At 44.3% G+C, this 24,979-nt stretch overlaps 1 protein-coding gene across 2 annotated transcripts in view; it reads right to left on the minus strand.

The window, feature by feature from the left end:
* Positions 1–24,979, minus strand: part of MEGF11 (multiple EGF like domains 11) — a 432,367-nt gene that overhangs the window by 39,903 nt on the left and 367,485 nt on the right. For both annotated transcript variants that reach the window (XM_084817481.1, XM_084817482.1), the window contains exons 15-16: positions 11,385–11,531; positions 9,067–9,201 (exon numbers count right to left, since the gene is read on the minus strand). In XM_084817481.1, coding sequence (XP_084673607.1) covers positions 9,067–9,201; positions 11,385–11,531 — 282 coding nt within the window. The remainder of the gene's footprint in view (positions 1–9,066; positions 9,202–11,384; positions 11,532–24,979) is intronic.

Consider the following 24,979-nt stretch of genomic DNA (forward strand, 5'->3'; position numbering starts at 1 on the left):
AGGGGCATCATGACTGTACAAGTTTTGGTGGCATTAAAAGGAACACTCCGGTACAGACTAGTGAAGAGGAAAAGTACCACTTGCATTGTCAGCATGGGAATGTGTTGCTGAGGTGCTGAGAGTCACATAGGCAAAAGGACGTAGTGACTGAATTAGTGCTAGAGGACGGTAGCTGATTACCTCACCGCACATGAGTCACAATGCCTAGCAGGCCCTTGTCTCTGGAAACCAGAAAACTTCCTTTGAAGGCTGTAGTCCCTTGAGTCAGTGCTGCACCAAATACTGACCAAAGCTTATGTCATGTGCCTTGTTTACTTGTTCGGATAAATGCCAAAGTCACCTATTGTTCTGGGTCCGGTCCCGAGGGGCCACGCTGGCAACTCTTGACTGCACCACACCTTGGTGTTCTGGTAATAAACATCTGCTCAAACAAAAGTTAGTGTCTGTTCTCTGGCCGAGCCCGGCAGAAGGGTAAAGTCTGCAACACTGGTATGTCTTTAACCTCCCACAAAATTATAGAAAATCTTTAACATTGAAACTGATGGAAAGCCAATGCTTAGTCACAGTTTTCTACACCATCATGAACGAACTGTTAAATTGCTGGGATCCTATTGACTGCTGGTTTCTCTTCCTGACAAAAACAGACGTCTTATTTACAAAAAAAAGATAAAGCCAACACATGCAGTCCCATCACTGCAGAGAAAGCAACACCTATCCTTGCAAACAGCCAGTGATTTTTTAAACAAACGCTTAAGGGGCTTCTCCGCATTATTTTGCTATTTTAGCATTGTGACAATTCACGCCTTCCAATGCTCATTCACAGGAGATGACCTCAATCTATTCCCAAGGCGATTCAATCCTAGATTGAAATCCGAAGCTGGGAATCATTTGCTCTTAGACAATATGCCAGGTCCAACTCCTGCTATGTCAGGGAAGCTGAGAATAGGCTGGGAGACAATCGCATATAGTCTAGCAACACACTTATCTCTCCCAGAGTAGATAAAGTTGACTTTGAAGCTAAATGCTAAACAGAACAGTTTCCCCACTGAAATGAGACAAAACGTGGCAGGAAGGGGGGCTGGAGAGAAAGAGAGAAAGATTCATGCCAGAAAGAAAGACCAAATACTGAAACAAGCTATTCACCTGTCGTCCCTTATGTATGGCTCCATTGTTCTAACATCTCTGCAATATCATAACACAATTTTGTTTGTGGGAAAAGAGATAGCTTCATTGACATGCATCCTTGGTTGAAACATAATCCCATCAAAAGTATTTTCCCAACAACCTGATTCAGAGAGAGCCAATCTACATATTTTTTTTTAAATGATGTGGTATAGCCCTCATCAGACTGTGCTGCTACAGAATGTGGGGGGAGGGCATCCCAGCATCCCAGGCCAGAGTTACGGGATGCAGGGGAAAGACCACACACTTTCAGTCTGCAGGACGTGTGACTCGCCTGGTCAAATGCAGCCCATCAGTCATGTATGGCAGCCTAAGGGGGCTTAATAATCAACCTGCTGTTTAGGCCACCTGCCTGGGACTGAAGACTGAGGAGTTCTCCAGCCACGATGCATAGCTTAGGGGGGGGGGGCATTTAGTTTGATCAGCCACAAGTTGCACAGGCCTCATGTAAGTGGACCACTAAACTCCTCCTCCCTTTCAGGGACTGCAAACTAGGTGAGATACGTTTGTGCCAGAGTATTGGTCTGAACAGCCTGGGGCCAAGATCACTGGAAAACCACCCCTTTCCTTGCAAACCTTCCTAAACGCTTGTTCAGCAACCAAGGCCCCGCTGACGTCAGGAGGTAGGGATGAGTTCCAGGGCCATTTCAGCTGGAGCACTTATGTTGTGGATCCCCCACCCCCACAGTTCACATGTCTACCTCATTGCTGGCGTTTTGGCACATTGCCAAACTCTGGATTTTCATGATGGAGACAATCTGGAGATGGATACGGACAAACAAGCTGAAACTTAATCCAGACAAGACCAAGGTGCTGTGCACTGGGAATTGGATCAATCTGGATGGAAGTGTGCAAACGGTCTTGGGTGGAGTTGGTCTGCCCCTGAAGGATCTTCATAGCTTGGGGGTCCTCCTGGACTCAGCACTATTTGTGGAATTGTGCATTTCCAATTTTACCAGCTGCAACCCTATCTAAAGAGATTGGACTTGCCTCAAGGAAGCAAGTGTGGCAGCTGGCACACCATGCTCTATTAAAAGTAACTTGCTTGAGGGTTGGGAAGATTTTCTTTTAGGCTGGGAATGGAGGGTGAGAGATGACATACCTTTAGTACTGGGCCACCTCTGACCTTTACCCTCCCCTGCTGAGTTACCAGGTGTGTTCTTGGCAGCTATAATGGGTTATCACTTTAATTTGCTTCTAATCCCTTTTAGGGCCAACCTCAGTCATATGTGGTCTACTTTCCATCAAGCACTGTGCCCAAAGGAGAAGAGTTTGGTGATCAGAGATGATAGTTGATACAGTTGTTTGGGTCTATGGAAGACTTCTTTAGGAAGGAATAAACTAACACAGCCTCTAAGGTGTCTGGGTCCACTTTAAGCAATTACTCCAATTCAGGATCACATAACACAGATTACTTATGCCTTAAGTGTTAAAATATCCCAAGCGTTCACTCTTGCTTTGTAAATTTAAATCATGACAGTGAACCACAGGGGGCACCTTTTAAAGGATTTTTAATTGATCTCACAGGCTAATCAATTAAACATTGACGCCCCTGTTTAATTTTTGCTCTTGCTATGATGCTTTTTTAAAAAATTGTATACTGTGACTTGTCTTGGGATATAAATATTTTTAAAGCAATAAATAAAAGAATATAAGAAATTCCTGCTAGAATCTTAGCACCCAACAAGAAGTAGGTGGTCCACCAGAAACCTTCTGACTACTCCTTTTCCAGCTGTGGGCATCACCTTTCCCACACCAAGAAACCATTTATCCGCAACCTACAACCCATCTTTCATCCAGCATATTATTTATACTTTACTCCCCTTTACTACCTAGATTGGTCCTTTTCTCTCCCCTTCTCCCTCCTCGAAGAAAGATAGGTTGCTTACCTGTAACTGTAGTTCTCTGACTGGTCATCTGCGCATTCACATATATGGGCGCTGCGCATGTATTCCCCACTCAGGAACCTTCTATAGCTGAGCAATTTTGGCAGGAACCTGCTCTCATCATCCCAGTTCGCATGCCCAGAGGCCATGGTTCTGCTACTTTCCCTCAGTTCCATGAGACTGTTGTGGCCACAAACTCAAAAGGAACCACACATTTTGGCACCAAAGAGGGGATGGTGGTCGGTTGGTGTGAATGCACAGATGAGCATTCAAAGAAATACAGTAATAGGAAAGCCATCTGACTTCCTTCTTTATGGTTCTGTGCATCACACATATGGGTGAATAACAAGCTAACTTACTGGTAAGTACTGAAGAAAGAACTGCCCAATTAAAGAAAGCATCAGCTTGTGCCCTGACATCCAGTCTATGAAGGTGTATGAAGTTAATGGTTAGGACCATGTGGCAGCACGGCAGAGGTTCAGAATCGGGACACCCCTCAGGAAAACCATCAACATTGACACTTCTTGAGTGGAGTGCGCCCATACTGGCTCTGGCAACAAAAGACCTGTGAGCTCATAGGACATTCGGACAACCTGCACCGGCCATTCAGAGAAACGCTGAGAGAAAACTGGGTGGTCCTTGCATTGTCCCTCATAACAGAGGAACAGTCTTGGGGATTTCCAAATCTCCTCGGAACAGGCCTTGTAAAACATTTACACCTGTAATGTTGTGTATTTACAGCCGCCATTTGTGCAAAAGGGCCCTTAACTAAAAGGACAAGCTGCCATTTTTTGCAAAATGCTGGCTTGGCGGAGGAGTGGGACACCACATGCCCACTCACCAGGCACCCGCAGAGCACCCGCCAACTCGCCACACATAGCGAGCTGGGGCAGACGGCCAGCAGGGGTCCGGGGAGTGGCATGGGTAGGGGTGAGTTTGGCCATCCCCACCTCATGGCAAGGTTGCGAAGGGTGCGTGATTGGGTACCACCCTGTTTGTTTAAGAAGTAGACTGTCGTGGTGTTGCTTGATGTGATCTGGACAGTGTGGCCATTGAACTGTATCTCGAACACCCTCTGGGCCAAGGTTGGAGTTTGCAGAGGTGCAGGAGCTGCAGGCAGTGGTGGGGCCCTCGATGGAAGGAGGGTGTCCACTGGCGTTGGTGGTACGACCTTCTACTCCAATCCCCGTCTGCTCCGTTGTCAAAACTCCCAGGTGCATCCCCATCTGCATACTGACAGGGTGAAGACTCCCATCATGGAGACCATGGATAATGGTACCAGGCCAGAACAAGCAGAGAAGAATGCGCACTAGTCACTTGAGAGTGGGTGGGTTGTTTCTTCTCCTTCTCCTCCATTTTCTGTTCAGCAGGATGGGGCAGCTTAGCCTTGGGGCAGCTTAGACTTCTTAGTGTGGGCAACAGTCTTGGCCCTTATACAGGCCACAAGATCAAGTGACTGGCTGGGTGTAGGTGGCAACTCCGTAACTGCCTCAGTGCCTCAGTAGCTGTTGGATTGGAGGCAGGTACCGAGGCCCTAATTACCTCATCAGTGGATGACTGAACCGAAGTCAGTCTTGAGGCAGGGCAACAGGGTCAGAGAGAGAAACTGAGTCCTGAGCAGGGGAATCCACACCAAGGAGGCCCCTCAAGCACCTGCATGGAGCAGATGGAGGAGGACCCTGGACAGTAGCCTTGAGGTCTGATGCCACCATCCTCAAGGCTTCCATCCACAGTAGCATGCAAAGCCTGGCAGAGCAGGTCCAGTGAGCCTGCTTGGTGAACACCCGGCCAAATGTACAGGAGTCCACCTTATGCCTCTTGGCTAGACAAAGCAAACAGAGTGTATGGCTGTCCGGGGGGGGGGGGGCACTTATTCCCACACTGAGAGCATTCACAGAAGGAGGCCTGCAGGGTCATAAGCCCTGAGGGAACAGACGAATGTTGACCAATGGAGAAGAAAACACAAAATCCGTAGGGAAGAAGTAGAAAGAATGAAGGAGAATAAATAAGAACATAAAAAGCAGGATAAGGCACAGCATAGAGTCTGACAAGGCGAGAACATTCCTCACGAGGCTGCTAACAGGGCAGCAGGACCGCACGCTCTGGGCATGAGGACTGGGATAGGGGGACCACAAAAATCGCTCAGCTTCCTGCCAAAATTTCTCAGCTACAGAAGGCTCTCAAATGGAGTTCTGTGCAGGTGCAGATCCCATATGTATGATGCACTGAGACCACGAAGAAGAATGACCAAGGAAGTGTGGCCCATCTTAGCTAAGGTCATGGCACAGCTGTGGGCTGCGGCACACCAGGTGAAGACCGGTTCTGTCTCTAGGGCTGCCTGTGTGGACTTCTTGCCACTTAGTTCTAACGATTCATTCTGCTCAGCAAAAAACCGAAAAGTATGTACCATTATAATTGCAGTTCGAAACAGCATTATTAGTATCACATTAGTCTAAAGTGAAATATTAAACTGCATCATTCTCCTCCAGTCTTCCTCTTTTTTTTTCATTTTTAAAAAGAAAAGTATATATCATATGCTTGCACATTATGACAAATTGCAACACTGACTGCCTTTAATTAGAACATGAATATTTTATGGCAATTCTGCTGGGTGGATCAACATTTCAAAGGGAAAGCAGGGAGACTCAACAGATTGAAATCAAGAAAACAGAATTTTGCTTAATGAGATAATTAGGTTTGCTCGAGACTTTGAAAACAGCTAGATTTTCACATTGATACAGACACGTTCACTGAAAAGGGAAAGTGAAGTGCTTGGTTTCATATTAATTGGTATATATTTTGGTGGTGTAAGTAGCAAGGAGAAAAGAAAACATATGTTACTTTTTAATCTATGTTTAACAATTTTGCCTAAGCACTGCGTGTAATTTGTAACTTGCAGAAAAGCAAGTCATTAAAAAATAGTTGAATTCATCTTTCTTTCTTTCTTTCTTTCTTTCTTCCTTTCTTTTTTGTTTGCTTGAATTCCTTCCTTCCTTCCTTCCTTCCTTCCTTCCTTCTTTCCTTCCACAAAAGACTGGGGACCTAGCAGAGCTATTAAGCACAGGGCTGGTTTAGACATAACACTAATCCAATCCATAGTTTACTGTGATGTGAACAAGCCTAGCTTCCCCCTGGGCTTGTGTGCTCCTCACCCTCTGTCATGGCTATGAAGATTGGAAACTTTTGCTTCTGTGTTTGATTAATTAAAACATAATGTGTTGTGTCATTGGAACATGGGCAAACCATAATTAATCTTAACTATAGTTAGTGGAAACAAGGTACTTCCAAACCATAGTTTATGAAGCTGATCTGTTTTCACTAACCATAGTTAAGACTGACCACAGTATAAGGTTCAGATGACATGCTAAACTGTGGATAATTTGAAATGGAAGCTTCTGAACTCCTCACATCTACACCAGAGGAACAGAGAAGAGGGAGAAGTGCATGAGCCGGGGGCAAGGATAAACATGTCCGCATAACAGCTAAACCATGGTTTGGCAGTACATCTGAATGCAGCCATACTCTCTGTTAAAGCTCCACATAGAAAATACTCAGAGACCAACAGGCAATAAATCATCATCACAACTTCAGCACACTGGAGTGACCTGGCATGTGACTGAGGCTAGAACAAATAGGTACCAGCCAGATATCTCAAATCCAGATGCTCTCTAGGGTAAGTAGAGACAGGACATCTTCTAAAAGTCCACATATGACTGAAGTGAGCATGCTGGGTATTCTGCAGAGGTTGGACCACAACTGACTTTTCATTAGCTGGCTCTCAGCCTGCTCCCAAGACTAATTAAGAAGGGAGTTTTATTGGCAGTTGTCTTGATTCCATTGTCCACATGCTGTCCAAATTCTGAGCTAAGAAAAGTTGAACTCTGCAACCTGCTCAAAATATGCAATTTAATCTGTGCAACTTAATCTGGTCATGGGGAAGAGGCAAGGAGGTGCACAGGATATGGCTGTCCTGGCTCCTGACTCCAGGAAATGGCTAGTCTACAGGCTATAGACCTTGTCTGCAGTGTCTGGACCTTAGAAGTACACTGCCTTTGAATATGGGAGTCCATTCTTTGTTCTCATGCTTAACAGCCATTGATTAATAAACTGAATCTATTTAATCCTTGGTTAGTTCATTTTAAAAATTGTAATGCATTAAAAACCCTTATCTTTGGCCATCATGGCTTTAGTGGCCATCATTGCAACTTGGGGCAACACATTTAATATATTATTTATTTACAGTACTTATATACCGCTCCACCTCAGAAGATTTCGGAGCGGTGAACAACACGGTAAAAGAATAAAACAGCAGGTTAAAAGAGTTAAAACGTTTTTTTAACATTTATTGATTAAGGGTTGCATGAAGTAGGACTTCCTAATGTTTGATCTGTACTACCTGCCAATCAGTTTCATTAGATAGATCAAAATTTGGTGGTTTTGAAACAGAAAGAGAGAGAGAGAGAGAGACAGACAGACAGACAGAAAGAAAGAAAGAAAGAAACCTCTCTGCTGAACATCTGAAGCTGCCTTACACAGAGTCAGACCATAATTAGTATGTTCAGCAGAGAGAGTACTACCCTAGTACTTTGTCCTCTGCTTGGCAGTGGTTCTTCAACGTATCCAGCACAGAAGGGTCTTTCCCAGCCCTGGTACTTGAAATCGTTTTAACAAGAGATGCCAGGAAGTGAACTTGGGACCTTCCAAATGCAAAGCATGTGCTCTAACACTGAGCTACAGCCCTCTTTGTAGAACATGGGAAGCTGTCTTATACTGAGTAAGAGCACTGGTCCACCTAGCTTAGATTTGCCTACAGCAGGAGTGGACAACACGTGGCCCCACGTGTCTTTTAGTGGCCCTCTTACCCACACCCCTGCTGTGAAGCAGGAGTGTATTTCTGCTTGCAAACTTGCTCCCTGTGTGTCTTGGTTTTTTTTTTTTTTTTGCAAAATCACTGCAATTTTTGCTTCTGCAGCAAGAAATTCAAAAGCAACTTTGGGAGGGTGTGTGGTGTGGCCCCCAGTGGGTTCTGGGGGGCCATGTGGCTCACTGACCCCTGGAAGTTGCCCACCCTTCGTACATGCTGACTTACAGCAGCTCTCCAAGGTTTCAGGCAGGGGTCTTTCCTGGCCCTACCTAGAGATGGCATGGAATGAACCTGGGACCACCTTCTGCATGCAAAGTTATTGATATGTTTGTATTGTTTTTATGCTGTAAGCTGCTTTGGGAAAGACTGCTAAGAAATGGATTAAACATAAATGAATCAATAAATGTACGCTATAACTATAACTGTGCTATAACTATCCCTCTAAATATAGGACCGTACGAAGCTGCCTTATGCTGTGCCAGACCCTTGGTCCATCTAGTCCAGTATTGCCTGTTCCAACCAGGGATGGCTTCCTGGGGTCTTTCCCAGTGCTGCTCCCTGAGATCCTTGAACCAAAGATGTTGCCAGGGGCCTTTGGCATGCAAAGAGGTGTTCATTCGCACTGTTCATCCATGGCCTGTTAACGATCTCAAATAAGCTGATTCTAGAACGTTATTTTTGAAAGGTTCCTGCACAGCAATTTGTGCTGGGTTCTCATGCACTCCACACTAACTGACAGGTGCCTCTTATGTTTAATAACAGCACAACTTACAAGTGCCATTGTATGTTTAGGATGTGCTGGGACTGACAGCAAAGAAATGCAAGCTGGCTGTAGCTGGGTGAATCTATAATATCTGCCACATTTCATTTGCACTTAAATCCTAAGCTATGCCTTGTTTATGCATGTTAGCATACAGCTTATTTGCAAAATATAGGCTAAGTGTTTACTTGAGTTTTGCCTATGATGTAAAACAGGTCTTCCCCCACCCCCTGTCCCATCTAGAAGTCCAAAGGCTTTAAACCATTTCTTTAAATGGTAAGCTTGCAATTGGCCTATAAACATTTCTGTTGGCTTCAATCAGTTGCTCATAAACATATGAAACCATATGTGAAAACAATCACGAGTGATCATACCTTGGTTGCAGATTGGGCCAAAAAACCCCGAGAGGCAATCGCAATGTCCTGTGATATGATGACAAGGGACAGTGCTGTGAATGCATTGTGGACATGGTTGACTGCAGTGATGCCCATAGAAACCAGGTGGACAAACTGAAATAAAAGAAATTTAAAAAGTTGAGAAAATGAAAAAAAAGACACTAGCCCTCATGGTTACTACTGCCATTTATAACAATGCACACTTTCTGGGATTAAAGCACATTACAGTCTTCGTACTCGCAGCTACCTTGGGAGGTAGATCAACAATATGGATCTGAGACAGACGAAGTGTTGATTTCCCCGAGGCCACCCACTGAACACATGGCTGAAGCAGGACTTGAGCCCCCGACTCCCAGGCCACTAATCAGACTGGCTCTTAAAAGTCGATTGGCAATAAGTCCTGAAGATACAAAATCCACAAGGCAAGAACAATCAAAGCCCAAATGTATTCTAATCGCCAGTCTGCAGCCTCGGAGCTGCCAGCTTCTTCTGCCAAGGCTCCTGTGCCAGTAACAGCTGCATCAGAAGAAGACACTTGCCTGGTGAACCTTTTCCCACCTCTGAATCTGAGTAATGGGAAAGGTTTCATGTGCTGGATTTTTGCTCGGCCACGATGTGTCCCAAACTTCTGACATCTGAGGCACAGAGTTCCCGCTGCCCTTGCCTGAATTAAGGTGGGAGAAAGGCAGGCATCCGGTGTTGGAAGCCTGCCTGCCTGCCTTCAACAGCGCCCTAATTTCTCAAGGTACACTTCAGTGCCTCCCAGAGCTAGTCTACCAGGGAGCTCCCATGTTCAAGTCACAGATGTGCTGCCAGAAACAAAACAGTTGTCAAAGCCAGTAATGAGCAAGAACTTGAAAGATAAATGTTCAGTTCAGGGATGGACTTGATAACAAGGGACACACAAGGTGCATGTGCGATTCATGGCATAATTAGGCTGCCCGTAACAGAACAAGCAACCACCCTCCCTTCCTAGCAGAGCTCCGGTAGATCACCTTGGGCTACATAGTGTGATTACCTGGATAAAATGAAGGAGCGCTGGATGCCCTTCTGGCCTGTACACCATCACCTGATAGAACTAAGCTGTTATTTCTCTCCTCTCTCCGTAAAAGTTTCTATTTCCTCAACTCACATTTCAAACCCCCGGGATTTCAAATTTGTGAAAATGATTTCTCCCTTGGTTCCCTGACTCTTTGAGGGCCTCATCCGGGGGCTCGGAGAGCACTTTTAAAGCTGCAGAGAAGCACTGTGGGCACCAGGAAAGAAGAGCTCCTAATGGAAGTGCCCAAAGGCCATTAGCGGCGGTTGTGTAGAGGTCAGTGCAGTAACAGCTTTGAATAAGAAACAGCAGCTACAAGTTATATTGGAAAGAGGAGCGTGTGCCGGTGGCAAGTGTGATCTGTGAAATCAAGAGGGGACGGGAAGTGAACTAGGACATTTTGCTCAATAGCAAAAGTTATCTACAGAGTTAAAGAAGTTGGTGCTTAGGAGAGCCATTAGGACCTTAATTACACAATCCAGGCCAAACTCAGTAGTCCCATGTGGGTGTTCCCTCCACACAACTGGAAACATCTAGAGGGGGAGTGTGGGGTCACACCCACCAGCCCCAGTCCCACAATCCACACATCCATACCCTTTATTGATGTTCCCTGCCCCCAACACATAGTTGGGGTGGGGGTGGGGGCTAGCAGGGACACAATGGCAGAAGCAGGGCCAGTCGCTGTGGCTCCCTCCCCGCTGCACATGATTACAATCACACGGAGGAAACGTCTGAATAACTGTTGCTGTTTCAGAAACTTGTGAATCAGGGTCACCATGTCAAATCAACAACATAGGAAGGGAATCCTTATAGCAGGAATAGGGACGGACAACCAAAGCCAGCGTCATGACACTGTGCCACCCTAGTGCATGGTCCCATACATGCACAGCCCCCTGCCACCATCATCAGGGTGGCTTTGCCTCTAGTCTACTGAGCCATGAAGCATGTTGAAGTGCAGCGTGGAAGCCCTCAGTCAAGGCTTGTCTCTACGCCTTGGCCAGACCCTGAATCCTCCCGCTCCTGTCCAGGTATGCTTCAAATTCTGCTTTGTCGGCCATGTTTGCTGTAGGAGTTTCAGTAACACGCTTCCCCATTGCCTTTCTCCACAGGGATGCTTTCTGCATAACTTTTCACCAACACATCAGGGGGTTTGAAGGAGGATATGTCGTAAGAAAACACAGCAGCTGGGACTAGGGATATGGTTAGCAAATTGGATCCAGAGAGGAAAGTATGAAGGCAGAAGCTCAGAGGGCCTTACTTCTCTGACACATGGGTCCTCGATAGCCTGGTGCACACTCGCAGGTCCCGTCCTCTGGGGAGCAAGATCCCCCATTCTCACAGTGGCAGGAGATGGAGCAGTTGGGTCCCCAGCGCCCCTGCACACACACGCTATCGCAATGGATGCCTGGAGGAAAACAGACCCATCAATTAGTCTTGCACAAAGCAACGCTGTCTGTCTGACAGAGCTGAAAGATAATCCACACAGCCGCTGTGGTATACTTTGCTTTGGAACCCAGAGAGCACTGTGGAATGGTTGCCGGAGGTTGACAGGCACTGGCTCCTGGAGGGTTTGGACTCAGACTTCTTGGCTCGGAGGCAAATGCCTCATCCACAAGGCATACTCCAGGTATACTCGGGTATACCCCAGGCCTGAACTTTAGGATTTCACTGTTTATTTTGAAAGAAGAAGCTTCTAGCCTTCTCCATGTATGGAAAGAAAAAAACAAGCAGGCAGTATTTTTTCCAATCTCTCAGTGAATCAATCAACCTGCTGTGGCTTCCACTATTCTGACTTAAAAAGGAAAAACTCACCTTGTGGTTGTCTTTTCCCTTTCAACAATGGTTGCGTGAGATGCCTTTATACTCATGCACTATCATGATACAAGGGGGTGGGACAGGGAAAGATTGACCTTGGGTGCTTGCCTCCCTGCAAAAACAAACCACCCCGTGCCCCAAACAAGAGGATCTGGCCACCCTACAATGTTGCTGTGCATTTAAAATACCCATGCAGCTTACCGTTTGTTTGTTTGTTTATTTATTTAATTTCTATACCATTCAACAGCTGAAGCTCTCTGGGCGGTTCACAAAAATTAAAACCACAAGGTGCAGCATAAAACAATATAAAATATGAAAGCTTAAAGCCACAATATAACAATACAACCAGAATAAACCCTAGCAGCAATACAGAGATTTAAAATACAGATTTAAAACAGCCAAGCTAAAAGACTAGGAAGCTAAAATGCTAAAATACTGGGAGAATAAAAAGGTCTTCACCTCGTGATGTGGAATACAAATTAGGAATACAAATTAGGCACTAGGTGAACCTCTCTAGGGAGTGCATTCCACAGCTGGGGTGCCACAGCAGAAAAGGCCTTCTACCATGTAATGAGACACAGCCCACTGTGTACTGAACACAGCAAATCACCTAGGACAGCACTCTGTTCTCTAGATCAGCCTTCCCAGTGCCCTGCAGAAGTGTTTGACAATAATACCCAGCCAGCATTCCCCCCTCTGTGATTTTTTTGAGCAATGTGTATGAAAACAGCATACATCTCAGAGGTGTCCCTAGGTAAGAAAACGGCAAAATTTCAGAAGGTTAGGCACAGGGGCTAGGGAGGTATGATGGCTGACAAACAGTTTAAGCCTTTTTTGTTTTCTGCTCAATTGTCACTAACGTCACAGAAAGTGCAATAGGATGGGATGGATGATTTATGTGGAGCATACACTGACAGAGGCAAAAAGACCTGAACATCCAGTGTTTTCCAAGCAAGAACCCAATGCTACACCCTCCTGGGTCCTAAAGACTCTACCAAACCTGTTAACGTTACTGCTCCTGGGAGAGAGAACTAGCAAAGAGCACGGAATGCTGGATCAGTCCTGAAATATATTACTTCCAACATCCCTGCCCGAAAGCGCAGCGATTGGAGAGCCCTGGTAAAAACATTCACTGTGATTGGAAACTAGAGCAGACAGGCGCCAAACTGCACTTCCTTTTCTCCCTGTCCCCTTCTCCCACCCTGCTGTTTTCCTTATATGGAGAGCTTGGAGATGTAGATACACTCTCTGTGTCTCTGTGTCACTCTGAATCTGAATTACTAACAAAGCTTCAGGAGAGTTCAGATTCAGATGTGGTCCACTTTGGAGGAGCCTGCTTCAATCTGGGTATCTCCTGAATCTGTCCAAATCAGCCTGATTTAGTTATAGAACCATAGAATCATAGAACAGTAGGGCTGGAAGGGGCCTACAAGGCCATCGAGTCCAACCCCCTGCTCAATGCAGGAACCCAAGTCAGAGCATCCCTGACAGATGGCTGTCCAGCCTCATCTTGAAGGCCTCCAGTGTGGGACAGCCCACCACCTCCCTAGGGAATTGGTTCCATTGTCGTATTGCTCTAACAGTCAGGAAGTTTTTCCTGAAGTTCAGACAGAATCTGGCTTCCTGTAACTTGAGCCCATTCTTCCATGTCCTGCACTCTGGGATGATCAAGAAGAGATCCTGGCCTTCCTCTCTGTGACAACCTTTCAAGTACTTGAAGAGCGCTATCATATCTTCCCTCAGTCTTCTCTTCTCAAGGCTAAACAGGCCCAGTTCTTTCAGTCTCTCCTCATACGGCTTTGTTTCCAGTCCCCTGATCATCTTGGTTGCCCTCCCCTGAACCCTCTCCAGCTTGTCTGCACCCTTCTTAAAGTGTGGTGCCCAGAACTGGACACAGTACTCCAGATGAGGCCTAACCAGTGCTGAGTAGAGGGGAACTAGTACTTCCCGGGATTTGGAAGCGATGCTTCTATTAATCCAGCCCAAAAGAACATTTGCCTTTTTTGTAGCCACATCACATTGTTGGCTCATATTCCGTTTGTGATCGACAACAATTCCAAGATCCTTCTCGCTTGTAGTGTGGTTGAGCCACGTATCCCCCATCTTGTAACTGTGCATTTGGTTTCTTTTTCCTAGGTGCAGAACTTGGCATTTATCCCTATTAAATGTCAGTCTGCTGTTTTCTGCCCAGCGCTCCAGTCTATCCAGATCACTTTGAATGTTGTTTCTGTCTTCCAAAGTATTAGCTATCCCGCCCAATTTTGTGTCATCTGCAAATTTGATCAGCATTCCCTGCACCTCCTCCTCCAAGTCATTAATAAAAATGTTGTAGTTCTGGGTTTCAGGTGAATTTGAAGCACATCCCTAATTTTAACCTCTACATGAACTTGCCAAGTGGGCTTTGGCAAGCCTCTGTTACTCAGCGTTAGCCCAACAACTTATTATTATTTCTCATTTATAAACTATGTAAAATTTACTAAGCAAGTGCTCTACAGAGATTAAAAAACAAGACAGCCCCTGCCCACAGGCCTATAATTAACCCCTACACCTATTCATCTATAACTTGGCAGGACAATTTCCTCAGTAGAGGCAATGATGCCTGCATATTTCATTCAATTCTGCCAAGAAATAAAAAAGTTATTGGCAATTCTTTTGTTTTTTAAACAAACTTTAAAGGCACCTAGCGCAACCCCCACCCCACATCTATTAATCAGAAATTTGACAGGTTTTATCTCCTCACAAGGGTCTACATTCCCTAAATGTTTCATCCAATTCTGTCAAACAGCAAAAAAGTTACAGTCTTTTGTTGATTTCCAGTGATACCCAATGAGAGATTTGGATTCAGCCCTCAAGTCAGATTGGATGACCTCCAAATCAGTCGGAGCCGAATTGTGCTGCTTTCTTCCATATGAGTCTACCCAAACCCTTCATTCTTCTACTGAAACCATCCGGCTGGGTCTAGGTGAGGATCCCCCCCGCATCTGAAGCTAGATGGGAAGATACCAGACCAGAGGGCGTTCTCAGTCATGGCACCTCAGATGTGGAATGTCCTCCTCAGAGAAGTTTGACTACCATAAAATCTGATGTATTTTCAATTCAGGTAGTCTTTCTTATTTGCCCAGGCATTCTAATAAGTTTTACAGCTAGTTCCAATGTTGTTCTATAATGCTATTAGATTTTAATGGGTTTTTCTTTTTGTTTTGCTGCTGCTTCTGTGATTTATTGTTTCTGTGATTTTACTGCTTCTATTTTTATGATTTGATTTCATTTATTTTAAAATTGTACACCACCCTAAGAGTCTTGTTACTGAGGGGCAGCTTACACATAGATTAAATAGATATTCTCAGACGAATACTCTACAGAGTACTTAGCATAATGGTTGATCCCATCATGGATTCCATCTCTGTGTTCACATATATTTGTAGGCAGAGATGCAGAAATGCAAATGCAGGCAACAAACAGCTCTCAGGACAATAGTTTGGCATTTATTATGACACTCGAATCTACCAAAGTGCACTGCATGTGTGTGAGTGTGAGCGTGAGTGTGCGTGCGCATGTACATTTTGCAGCTAATTTAAAAGATGTGTCTTCTGGTATTCTTTTAATTAGTGACATTTAAATAAGTGCTTCTGCCCTTTCTGTTGTCAACAAATGAATTAAAATAATCCAGGACCCAACCCTTCAAATCCATAGTGGTCTACAGAGCTATTACTCATGTGTGTAGACTTGCTAGGGAAAGATTTTAATGATTTTACAGAAATTAATGGGAGTTGTCCTGGGAATAATAGAAGCTTGGAAGATTTGATATGGGACAGGGTGTGAAAAAGAAGGAATTCTAACAGGTGTCGCTTCTACCACAACTATGGTACTATGTAGTACTTCATTTCTAAATTAAAATGTTCTGGGGCCAAGCCTGTCCAAACATCAGATACTGTATTTCAGATTCTTACATCTAACCTTAGATATCCACAGGATGGTTGGTTGAAGTTATACAAAGCTAGTGGAGATGACAATATTCCAGCTGAGCTATTTAAAATCCTAAAAGATGATGCTGTTAAAGTGCTGCACTCAATATGCCAACAAATTTGGAACACTCAGCAGTGGCCACAAGACTGGAAAAGGTCAGTTTACATTCCAATTCCAAAGAAGGGCAACGCCAAAGAGTGTTCAAACTACTGCACAATTGCGCTCATTTCACATGCCAGCAAGGTTATGCTCAAAATCCTACAAGCTAGGCTTCAGCAGTATGTGAACCGAGAACTACCGGAAGTACAAGCTGGGTTTCGAAGAGGCAGAGGAACTAGAGATCAAATCGCCAACTTTCGCTGGATCATGGAGAAAGCAAGAGAATTCCAGAAAAACATCTATTTCTGCTTCATTGACTACGCTAAAGCCTTTGATTGTGTGGATCACAACAAACTGGCAAATTCTGAAAGAGATGGGTGTACCAGACCACCTTATCTGTCTCCTGAGAAACCTGTATGAGGGTCAAGAAGCAACAGTAAGAACCGGACATGGAACAACCGATTGGTTCAGAACTGGGAAAGGAGTACGACAAGGCTGCATATTGTCGCCCTGCTTATTTAATTTATATGCAGAGTACCTCATGAGAAACGCCGGGTTGGATGAATCAGAGGTCGGAATTAAGATTTCCAGGAGAATTATCAACAACCTCAGATACGCAGACAATACCACCCTAATGGCAGAAAGCGAAGAGGATCTAAAGAGCCTCTTGTTGAGGGTGAAAGTGGAGAGTGCAAAAGCTGGTTTGAAACATTAAAAAAACTAAGATCATGGCACCTGGCCCCATCACTTCCTGGCATATAGAAGGGGAAGAAATGGAAGCAGTGACAGATTTTACTTTCTTGGGCTCCAAGATCACCGCAGATGGTGACTGTAGCCATGAAATTAAAAGACGCTTGCTCCTTGGGAGGAAAGCTATGGCACACCTAGACAGCATAGTAAGAAGCAGAGAATCACCTTGCCGACAAAGGTCCGTCTAATCAAAGCTATGATTTTCCCAGTAGTAATGTATGGCTGTGAGAGCTGGACTATGAGGAAGGCTGAGCGCCGAAGAATTGATGCTTTCGAACTGTGGTGCTGGAGAAGACTCTTACGAGTCCCCTGGACTGCAAGGAGGTCAAATCAGTCCATCCTAAAGGAAATCAACCCTGAGTGCTCATTGGAAGGACAGATACTGAAGCTGAAGCTCAAATATTTTGGCCACCTAATGCGAACAGAAGACTCCCTGGAAAAGACCCTGATGCTTCATATATTGAAGGCAAAAGGAGAAGGGGATGGCAGAGGATGAGATGGTTAGATAGCATCACCGATGCAATGAATATGAACTTGAGCACACTCCGGGAGAGAGCGGAGGACAGGAAGGCCTGGCGTGCTATGGTCCATGGTGTCACGAAGAGTCGGACACGACTTAATGACTGAACAACAACAACAATATGCTAAAAAGCATTCACACCTGTAGCACATGTCCGCCTGCTCTTATTCCTATCCACCTTGTCTCTCAAAAACTCTGTGCTATTTGGTCCTTCAATGTTTTTTCAAGTGTTTGAAATAATTCATATTCATGAAGGTTTTTGTGATAGAGTTTTTATTTACAGTTGCAATAAGTCATGGGTTTTGTGATCTTTAACACTGTTCAAATATTGTATTTTTAGTACTTGATGTTGAACTGTGTCACGGGCATGCAGCAAAGCTGCATACATTCTCAAAAAGCTGGTTTACACATACAGTTTAACCGCTGAACCCTCTGTATGTGAATGTCCTTGGGCTCACCCTTGCCTGAATCAGCAAGGAGGGAACAGCATTATTTAACATAAAGGGGTTTAAATGGCACTGAAAACACAATAGCATTTTCTTGATGAATGCACAGAGACCTTGACATTAGCAAGGTGGATGTGGAAAACATCATTCTCTTGTTTGACAAAACAGCAAATTCTGCCCTGAATTTCCACTTTTGGAGAACTTTGACAGGAACCCTAGTGCATTCCACATGGCTGGGAAAAACACATGGGAAAGAAAAAGAACGTTTATTATGTAAGGGAATAAAGGAACCTCCATTCTGCCAGCCCTCTCTTCCACTTGGCTTCCAGAACTTTTAGTTCAGGGCAGGTCTGCAGTACCTGCAGTGACCCACTACACTGAATGCCACCCAGCAGCCACATATGGCAACCTGTTCTGGAGATGTGTAAACCTCCAGATTTTGATGCCTGCCGAAGACTGCAAAAACTGGAGGCTTGTCAAGAACACGGAAGGTCACAATACATGGCTGTATGTGTGTGTTTCAAGTTGTGCAGGCTTGGTTTCAACACACGCACATCTCACTGAGAGTGCAGGGGACTGCTACTTTGGTGGGTCTTGAGATCTGATAAAGAGTTCATTTAAGCTAGCAATCCTTACAATATCTGGAAGTTCTTTATCAGTCAGGCACATGTTTCTCCTGGATAAAAGGATAAACACAGGCAATGATTCTGAAAGACCTGAATTCAGCCAGAGGTTGGATTAAATGCGCTACCATGGATAAAACTCCTCTCAAGTCATCTCCTGCCTTCTGATAGCTTCATTAAGATGTCACAAGCGCCACATTGGTGGAATTGCCACCCGTCCAGCCATCCTGCTGGGAGGATTATTAAATCAACAGAACAGTCATCACAAAACACACTTACAGTGCAGTTTTCAAAAGTATCTGGGGAGAATGCACTACAAGAAAGCTGCAGAACCCATTCCTCTATGCATCCCGTTTCAAGCCTAAGAATAATTGCAAATTTCAGATGGGCTGGTGCACATGTCAGGGTCATCTTATCATGAGACTGGGAAGTGTGTGGAAAGTAAACAGAAATACAGCCTTACATGGTATTATATCATGGGCTGACTGTATTACTGATATATTGTCACAGAATAGTTGAATTGCTAAGAAGGCTACCAGGAAATTGTTAATCCAGCTTAACTATATGAGATATATTGTTATAAAATACCAAGTGATGAGCAACCAAAAATGCTTCATTAAGAAATAATTAACAATTTGAAAATGTAAATAGGTAGAAAAGTAGTAACTGTATTAAAGGGAAGACACAAGCGGGTTCACAATGATTGTGGGCAATGTATGAAAATTAATTGACAAAGTGACCTGGATGTTATCCAAAGAAAGAGTGTAAAGCCTGATCACTTGGGTCAAGGAGTTATCTGAGTGAGGTGGTATTGTTGAAGGCCGAAAGTGTAATTAAAAGTTTTTGCTTATCAATTAATGAGCAAAATATTGAATGAGGTCTGAACACTGTAAAACGTGATATACAGATGTCTAGAAGAATTCATAGACTTAGGTTTAATTAGCACATTTGGTATAACAAGTTGTTTTCTCAAAGATATAGTTCAAAAGTAATTATATGTAGACTGAAAGGTATAGGTTCAAGCTTTTTTGACATTTTTTTTAAAGAAATGTTTAGTAACAATGAGGTAATTAACACTGTAATTAAGACTTAGGGGGCAGCTAGATCATATTAGCTATGAGGTCATCTCTACACAAAAAGGGTATAAGTATATTCTGATTTTGGAATGAGGTAACTTCTTACCATCCAGGACAGGGATGTTGAACTCAGGACCGTGGGCCAAATCTAGCCCACCTGAGGTCTCAATCTGGCCTTCCAGGGCTCCCTAGTGGCCACGCCCCTTCCCCAGCTCCTTTCCTCTGAGGTTGAAACGCCTCTCCTAAGGCTTTAAGATAAAAAAAGCTGGTATGTTCACCCCATCGCTTTTGCCTTTGACCCCGTCCAACACTGGAATGTGCTCCCCCAACACCCCAAGACAAGAGCTTCTCTGAAACTGGATTCAGGTGACAGAGATCCTTGATCTAGGAGCTCACCAAGTCTGTGTAGCTGTCTGCCGAACAACTGATTCAAACCTGATAGGAAACTTGGCACTTAGATGAGAGTTCTCTCCTTTTCGGCTGCAAACCGATATTTGCCTCAAAGTATGTCTCACTGAGTAGACATGTATAGGACTGGACTACTAAAACTTGAAATCTCTAATGATAAGAAGTGCTTAGGAAATATAATTTCCTGTAGAAACTATTATGATCTTAAAATAATTAAGATTAGCAATGCTCTCCTTTATATAACATAATTGTGCTTACTTACAAGCACAATTATGGTTCTATAATATATGGCTTTATGTTTTTTTAAAAATCTTATGCAATATGTTGTATACTGATGCTATGCTTTATTGAGAGTATTATATAAGCGTGTGTGTGACTGATAAAAATGAAAAACAGATCCAAAGACTTTTCCCTTACTAATTCTTGTTAGTACAAAACCAAAGACTGAACCCACTTAAACAATTTTGGTACATCCTTTGTTTGAAGTGTATTAATCACTTACGGTTATCATAGTTAACTGGCAGCCAAAGCCTTCCTAAAAACTTGAACTATAGCTTGCTGAGTGTTATCGAAGTCCAACATTCATAATAATATTACTGGATCTGATGAAGTGGATTCTAGTCCATGACAGCTTCTGCCATAATTTGTAAGTCTTTACGGTGCTACAAGACCCTTGGTTGTTTTTGCTGCACTAGATTAACACAGCAACCCCTCTGGAAGCTAATACTGATATAAATGCACAATATAAGGGAAACAATACAGTAGAAATCAATTTCTTTCCAATTCAAACGCAACCCTAAAAAATGTAAATAAATTAGGAAAGTCAAAAATTTCAGTAATAAGAATATCAGAATTGCCCTGCAGGATCAGAACAAAAGTCCACCTAGTCTGGTGCTTTCATGTCCAGTCAGAGATCCCTGGAATGCTCACAAGCAGGGCATGGCATGGATAGCCTCCCTCCTTATAGGCAGTCATGCTGGTCCGTTATGGGAAAATTCACAGGGTTGCTTTGGCTTGACCATCACCTGAAGTTCATCTCCTGGATGCAGTTGTCAGAGTTATGCTGCTTCTGAATGACTATTTCAGAAGCAGCATAACTACTGCAGCTAACAGATATTGAGGACACACCTATTCCCCCCCCCCCCCATGTCTCTAATCCCTCTCTAAAGCTATCAGTGTCAACACTCTATTGGGGCCATTGCGTGTACTGGGAGATCCATATGAACAACACTTGCTATACTTCCATTGTGATGTGAGTCCTGACCACATGGGACAAGCTGTTTGGCAGCAGCCATGCTGCTGCAGGTACTGTATGACTGTACACCACTCTGCACCAGTGGAAGCAGTGGAGCTGTGGAACCGATTCCAGGTACTTGAGGATGAGATTGGAGGGACAGCCTGCAGAGGAAGAATTACAGCTCTCACTGCATGAGAGTGAGCAAGAGGATGAAGGTCAGTCAAGCAGAGGCGATGAAACCCAGGCCTACAACAAGAAAAAGAGAAAAGTAGTAGTAGTGGGAGACTCCTTGCTGCGTGGGATCAAAACCCAAGTATGTTGCGAAGACCCGTGGACTCCCAGGTATGTTGTCTCCCGGGAGGACAGATTAGAGACGTGACTGAAAGGTTGCCTGCACTCATGAAGCCCACTGACAGTATCCCTTTCTTCTCATCCATGTGGGAACAAATGATACCGCCAAGCAGAGCTACGAAGAAATCACGTCAGACTTTGAGGGAAGGAAACTCAAGAACATTGGGGCCCAGATAGTTTTCTCATCCATCCTTCCAGTAGTTAGAAGAGGGATAGAAAGGGAAAGAAAAATACTCTGGGTGAATGACTGGCTATGAAGGTGGTGCCGACAAGAGAGATTTGGATTCTGGGACCACGGGCTATACTTCCTGGAAGATGGGCTGTTGGCAAGGGACGGGTTGCACCTCACAAAGGCTGGGAAGACTGTGTTTGGCCACAGCATGAACAACTTCATCAGGAGGGCTTTAAACTGAATCCTAAAGGGAAGGGAGATGTAAAGTTGGGGGTAACAATGGACAAAGGCTCATGCACCGCAACGGAGAGAACAGCTCTAATAGCGCCCAATAATAGTCTTCAGAAACATGTAGGAAGAAAGCCAGACTATGAAGCACATGGTCTTCGATGTCTATATACTAATGCCCAGAGTCTGGCAAACAAACAGAACGAACTTGAACTCTTAATACAGGAGGGAAATTATGACCTGATAGGTGTAACTGAGACTTGGTGGGATGACTCTCATGACTGGAATACAGCAATTGAAGGATGTAACTTGTTCAAAAAGAACAAGAAGAACAGAAAGGGAGGTGGGGTTGCACTATATGTCAAAAATACATATCTCTGCACAGAAACACAGGAGGATGAGCTTGGTAGCCCCATCGAGAGCATCTGGATCAAAATAAATGGATCAAGGGATAAAAGGAAACTGGCGGTCAGAGTCTACTACCGGCCACCCAATCAAGGAGGATGAAACTTTTGAAAAGCAAATGGCCACTGCTTCAAGGAAGCATGATGTAGTAGTAATGGGGGACTTCAATTTCCCTGATAAGTGTTGGGAGATAAATTCTGCAAAACATGGCCCCTCCAGGAAATTCCTGACTTGTGTGGCGGATAACTTCCTCCTACAGAAAGTAGAGGAAGGAACTAGAGGATTAGTTATCCTTGACTTGATCCTAACCAACAGAGATGACTCAGTGGATAAAGTAGCAGTTACAGGAACTCTGGGGGAAAGCAACCATGTTATACTTGAGTTCTTGATTCTAAGGGAACCAAAAGCCAAGTATAGTCAAATGCGTACCCTGAATTTTAGGAAAGCTGATTTTAATAAACTCAGAACAATGATAAGTGAGGTCCCACCTCACGCGACTCTAACAAGAAAAGGAGTCCAACATGGGTGGGAGTTTTTAAAAAAGGAAATTCTCAAGGCACAATTACAAATAATTCCAACAAGAAGAAAAGGTGGAAGGCAACAGAAGAAGCCAATGTGGCTTCACAAAAAGCTTAGAGATGACCTGAAAACAAAAAAAGGACACATATAGGAAGTGGAAAGTGGCCATATAGGAAGTGGCCAAGCAACAAAGGAAGAGTAGAGGCAGGTAGCACAGAATTGCAGGGATGGCGTCAGGAAGGCTAAAGCTGAGAAAGAGCTGAGGTTAGCGAGGGATGTTAAAAGCAACAAAAAGGCTTTGTGCATAGTAAAAAGACAGAGGAAAGAAATGGTGGTTCAGTTGTTAAATAAGGATGGCAAAATGAGAACAGCTGACAAAGAAAAGGCAGAGGTGCTCAATTCCTACTTTGGCTCAGTCTTCCCCCGAAAGAGGGTCTATGACCCCCCTGGTAAAGGCGAAGTACAGGCTGAAGGGGCAGGATTGCAGCTTGAGATCGATAGGCATATGGTCAAGGAACATCTAATTACTTTGAATGAGTTCAAATCTCCAGGGCCAGATGAACTGCACCATAGAGTAATAAAGGAACTGGCAGAAGAACTCTCAGAACCGCTGTCTATTCTCTTTGAGCAATCATGGAGGATGGGTGAAGTGCCAGATGACTGGAGGAGGGCTAATGTTGTCCCTATCTTCAAAAAGGGTAAAAAGAAGGAACCTGGGAACTAAAGACCAGTCAGTCTGACATCAATCCCTGGGAAAATTCTGGAGCAGATTCTAAAGCAATCCATCTGGAAGCACCTTGAAAACAATGCAGTGATTACTTGAAGCCAACATGGATTTGTCAAGAACAAATCCTGCCAGACTAATCTGATCTCATTTTTTGATCAGGTAACCTCCTTTGTGGACTGTGGGAATGCTGTGGACATCATATACCTCGACTTCAGCAAAGCGTTCAACGAAGTGCCCCATGATCTCCTGATGAGCAAACTAGCTCAAAGTGGGCTAGATGAAACAACAACCCGGTGGATCCACAGTTGGCTACAGAATCGGACTCAAAGAGTGCTTATCAGTGGGACCTTCTCAAACTGGGGAGAGGTAACGAGTGGGGTACCGCAGGGCTCAGTCCTGGGCCCAGTGCTCTTCAACATTTTTATTAATGACCTGGAGGAGGAGGTGCAGGGAACGCTTAACAAATTTGCAGATGACACAAAATTGGACGGGGTAGCTAATACTTTGGAAGACAGAAACAACATTCAAAGTGATCTGGATAGACTGGAGCACTGGGCAGAAAACAACAGAATGACATTTAATAGGGATAAATGCCAAGTTCTGCACCTAGGAAAAAGAAACCAAATGCACAGTGACAAGATGGGGGATACGTGGCTCAACAACACTACAAGCGAGAAGGTTCTTGGAATTGTTGTAGATCACAAGCTGAATATGAGCCAACAATGTGATGCGGCTGCAAAAACGGGAAATGCTCTTTTGGGCTGGATTAATAGAAGCATCGCTTCCAAATCCCAGGAAGTACTAGTTCCCCTCTACTCAGCACTGGTTAGGCCTTATCTGGAGTACTGTGTCCAGTTCTGGGCACCACATTTTAAGAAGGATGCAGACAAACTGGAGAGGGTTCAGAGGAAGGCAACAAAGATGATCAGGGGACTGGAAACAAAGCCGTATGAGGAGAGACTGAAAGAACTGGGCCTGTTTAGCCTTGAGAAGAGAAGACTGAGGGGAGGTATGATAGTACTCTTCAAGTCCTTGAAAGGTTGTCACAGAGGATCTCTTCTCGATCATCCCAGAGTGCAGGACATGGAAGAATGGGCTCAAGTGACAGGAAGCCAGATTCTGTCTGAACTTCAGGAAAAACTTCCTGACTGTTAGAGCAATACGACAATGGAACTAATTCCCTAGGGAGGTGGTGGGCTCTCCCACACTGGAGGCATTCAAGACGAGGCTGGACAGCCACCTGTCAGGGATGCTCTGACTTGGATTCCTGCATTGAGCAGGAGTTGGACTCGATGGCCTTGTAGGCCCCTTCCAACCCTACTATTCTATGATTCTAAGTGGTTTACTATTCGTGTGGTTAGAATGTTTAACCTAATGATGAATTATACCCCACCACTTTAAATACTGCTAGCACAGACTCTGGGAATTAAACTCAGAATGGAGATTAAAGCAATGGCTGTCATGTCCCTTCCCTATTTTTGACAGTAATATTTGGAGTAAAATTCCTCTAT

This window comes from Heloderma suspectum, chromosome 11 (genome assembly GCF_057233095.1).
Source record: "Heloderma suspectum isolate Gila_16-S chromosome 11, 16-S_ref, whole genome shotgun sequence".
Taxonomy (NCBI): domain Eukaryota; kingdom Metazoa; phylum Chordata; class Lepidosauria; order Squamata; family Helodermatidae; genus Heloderma; species Heloderma suspectum.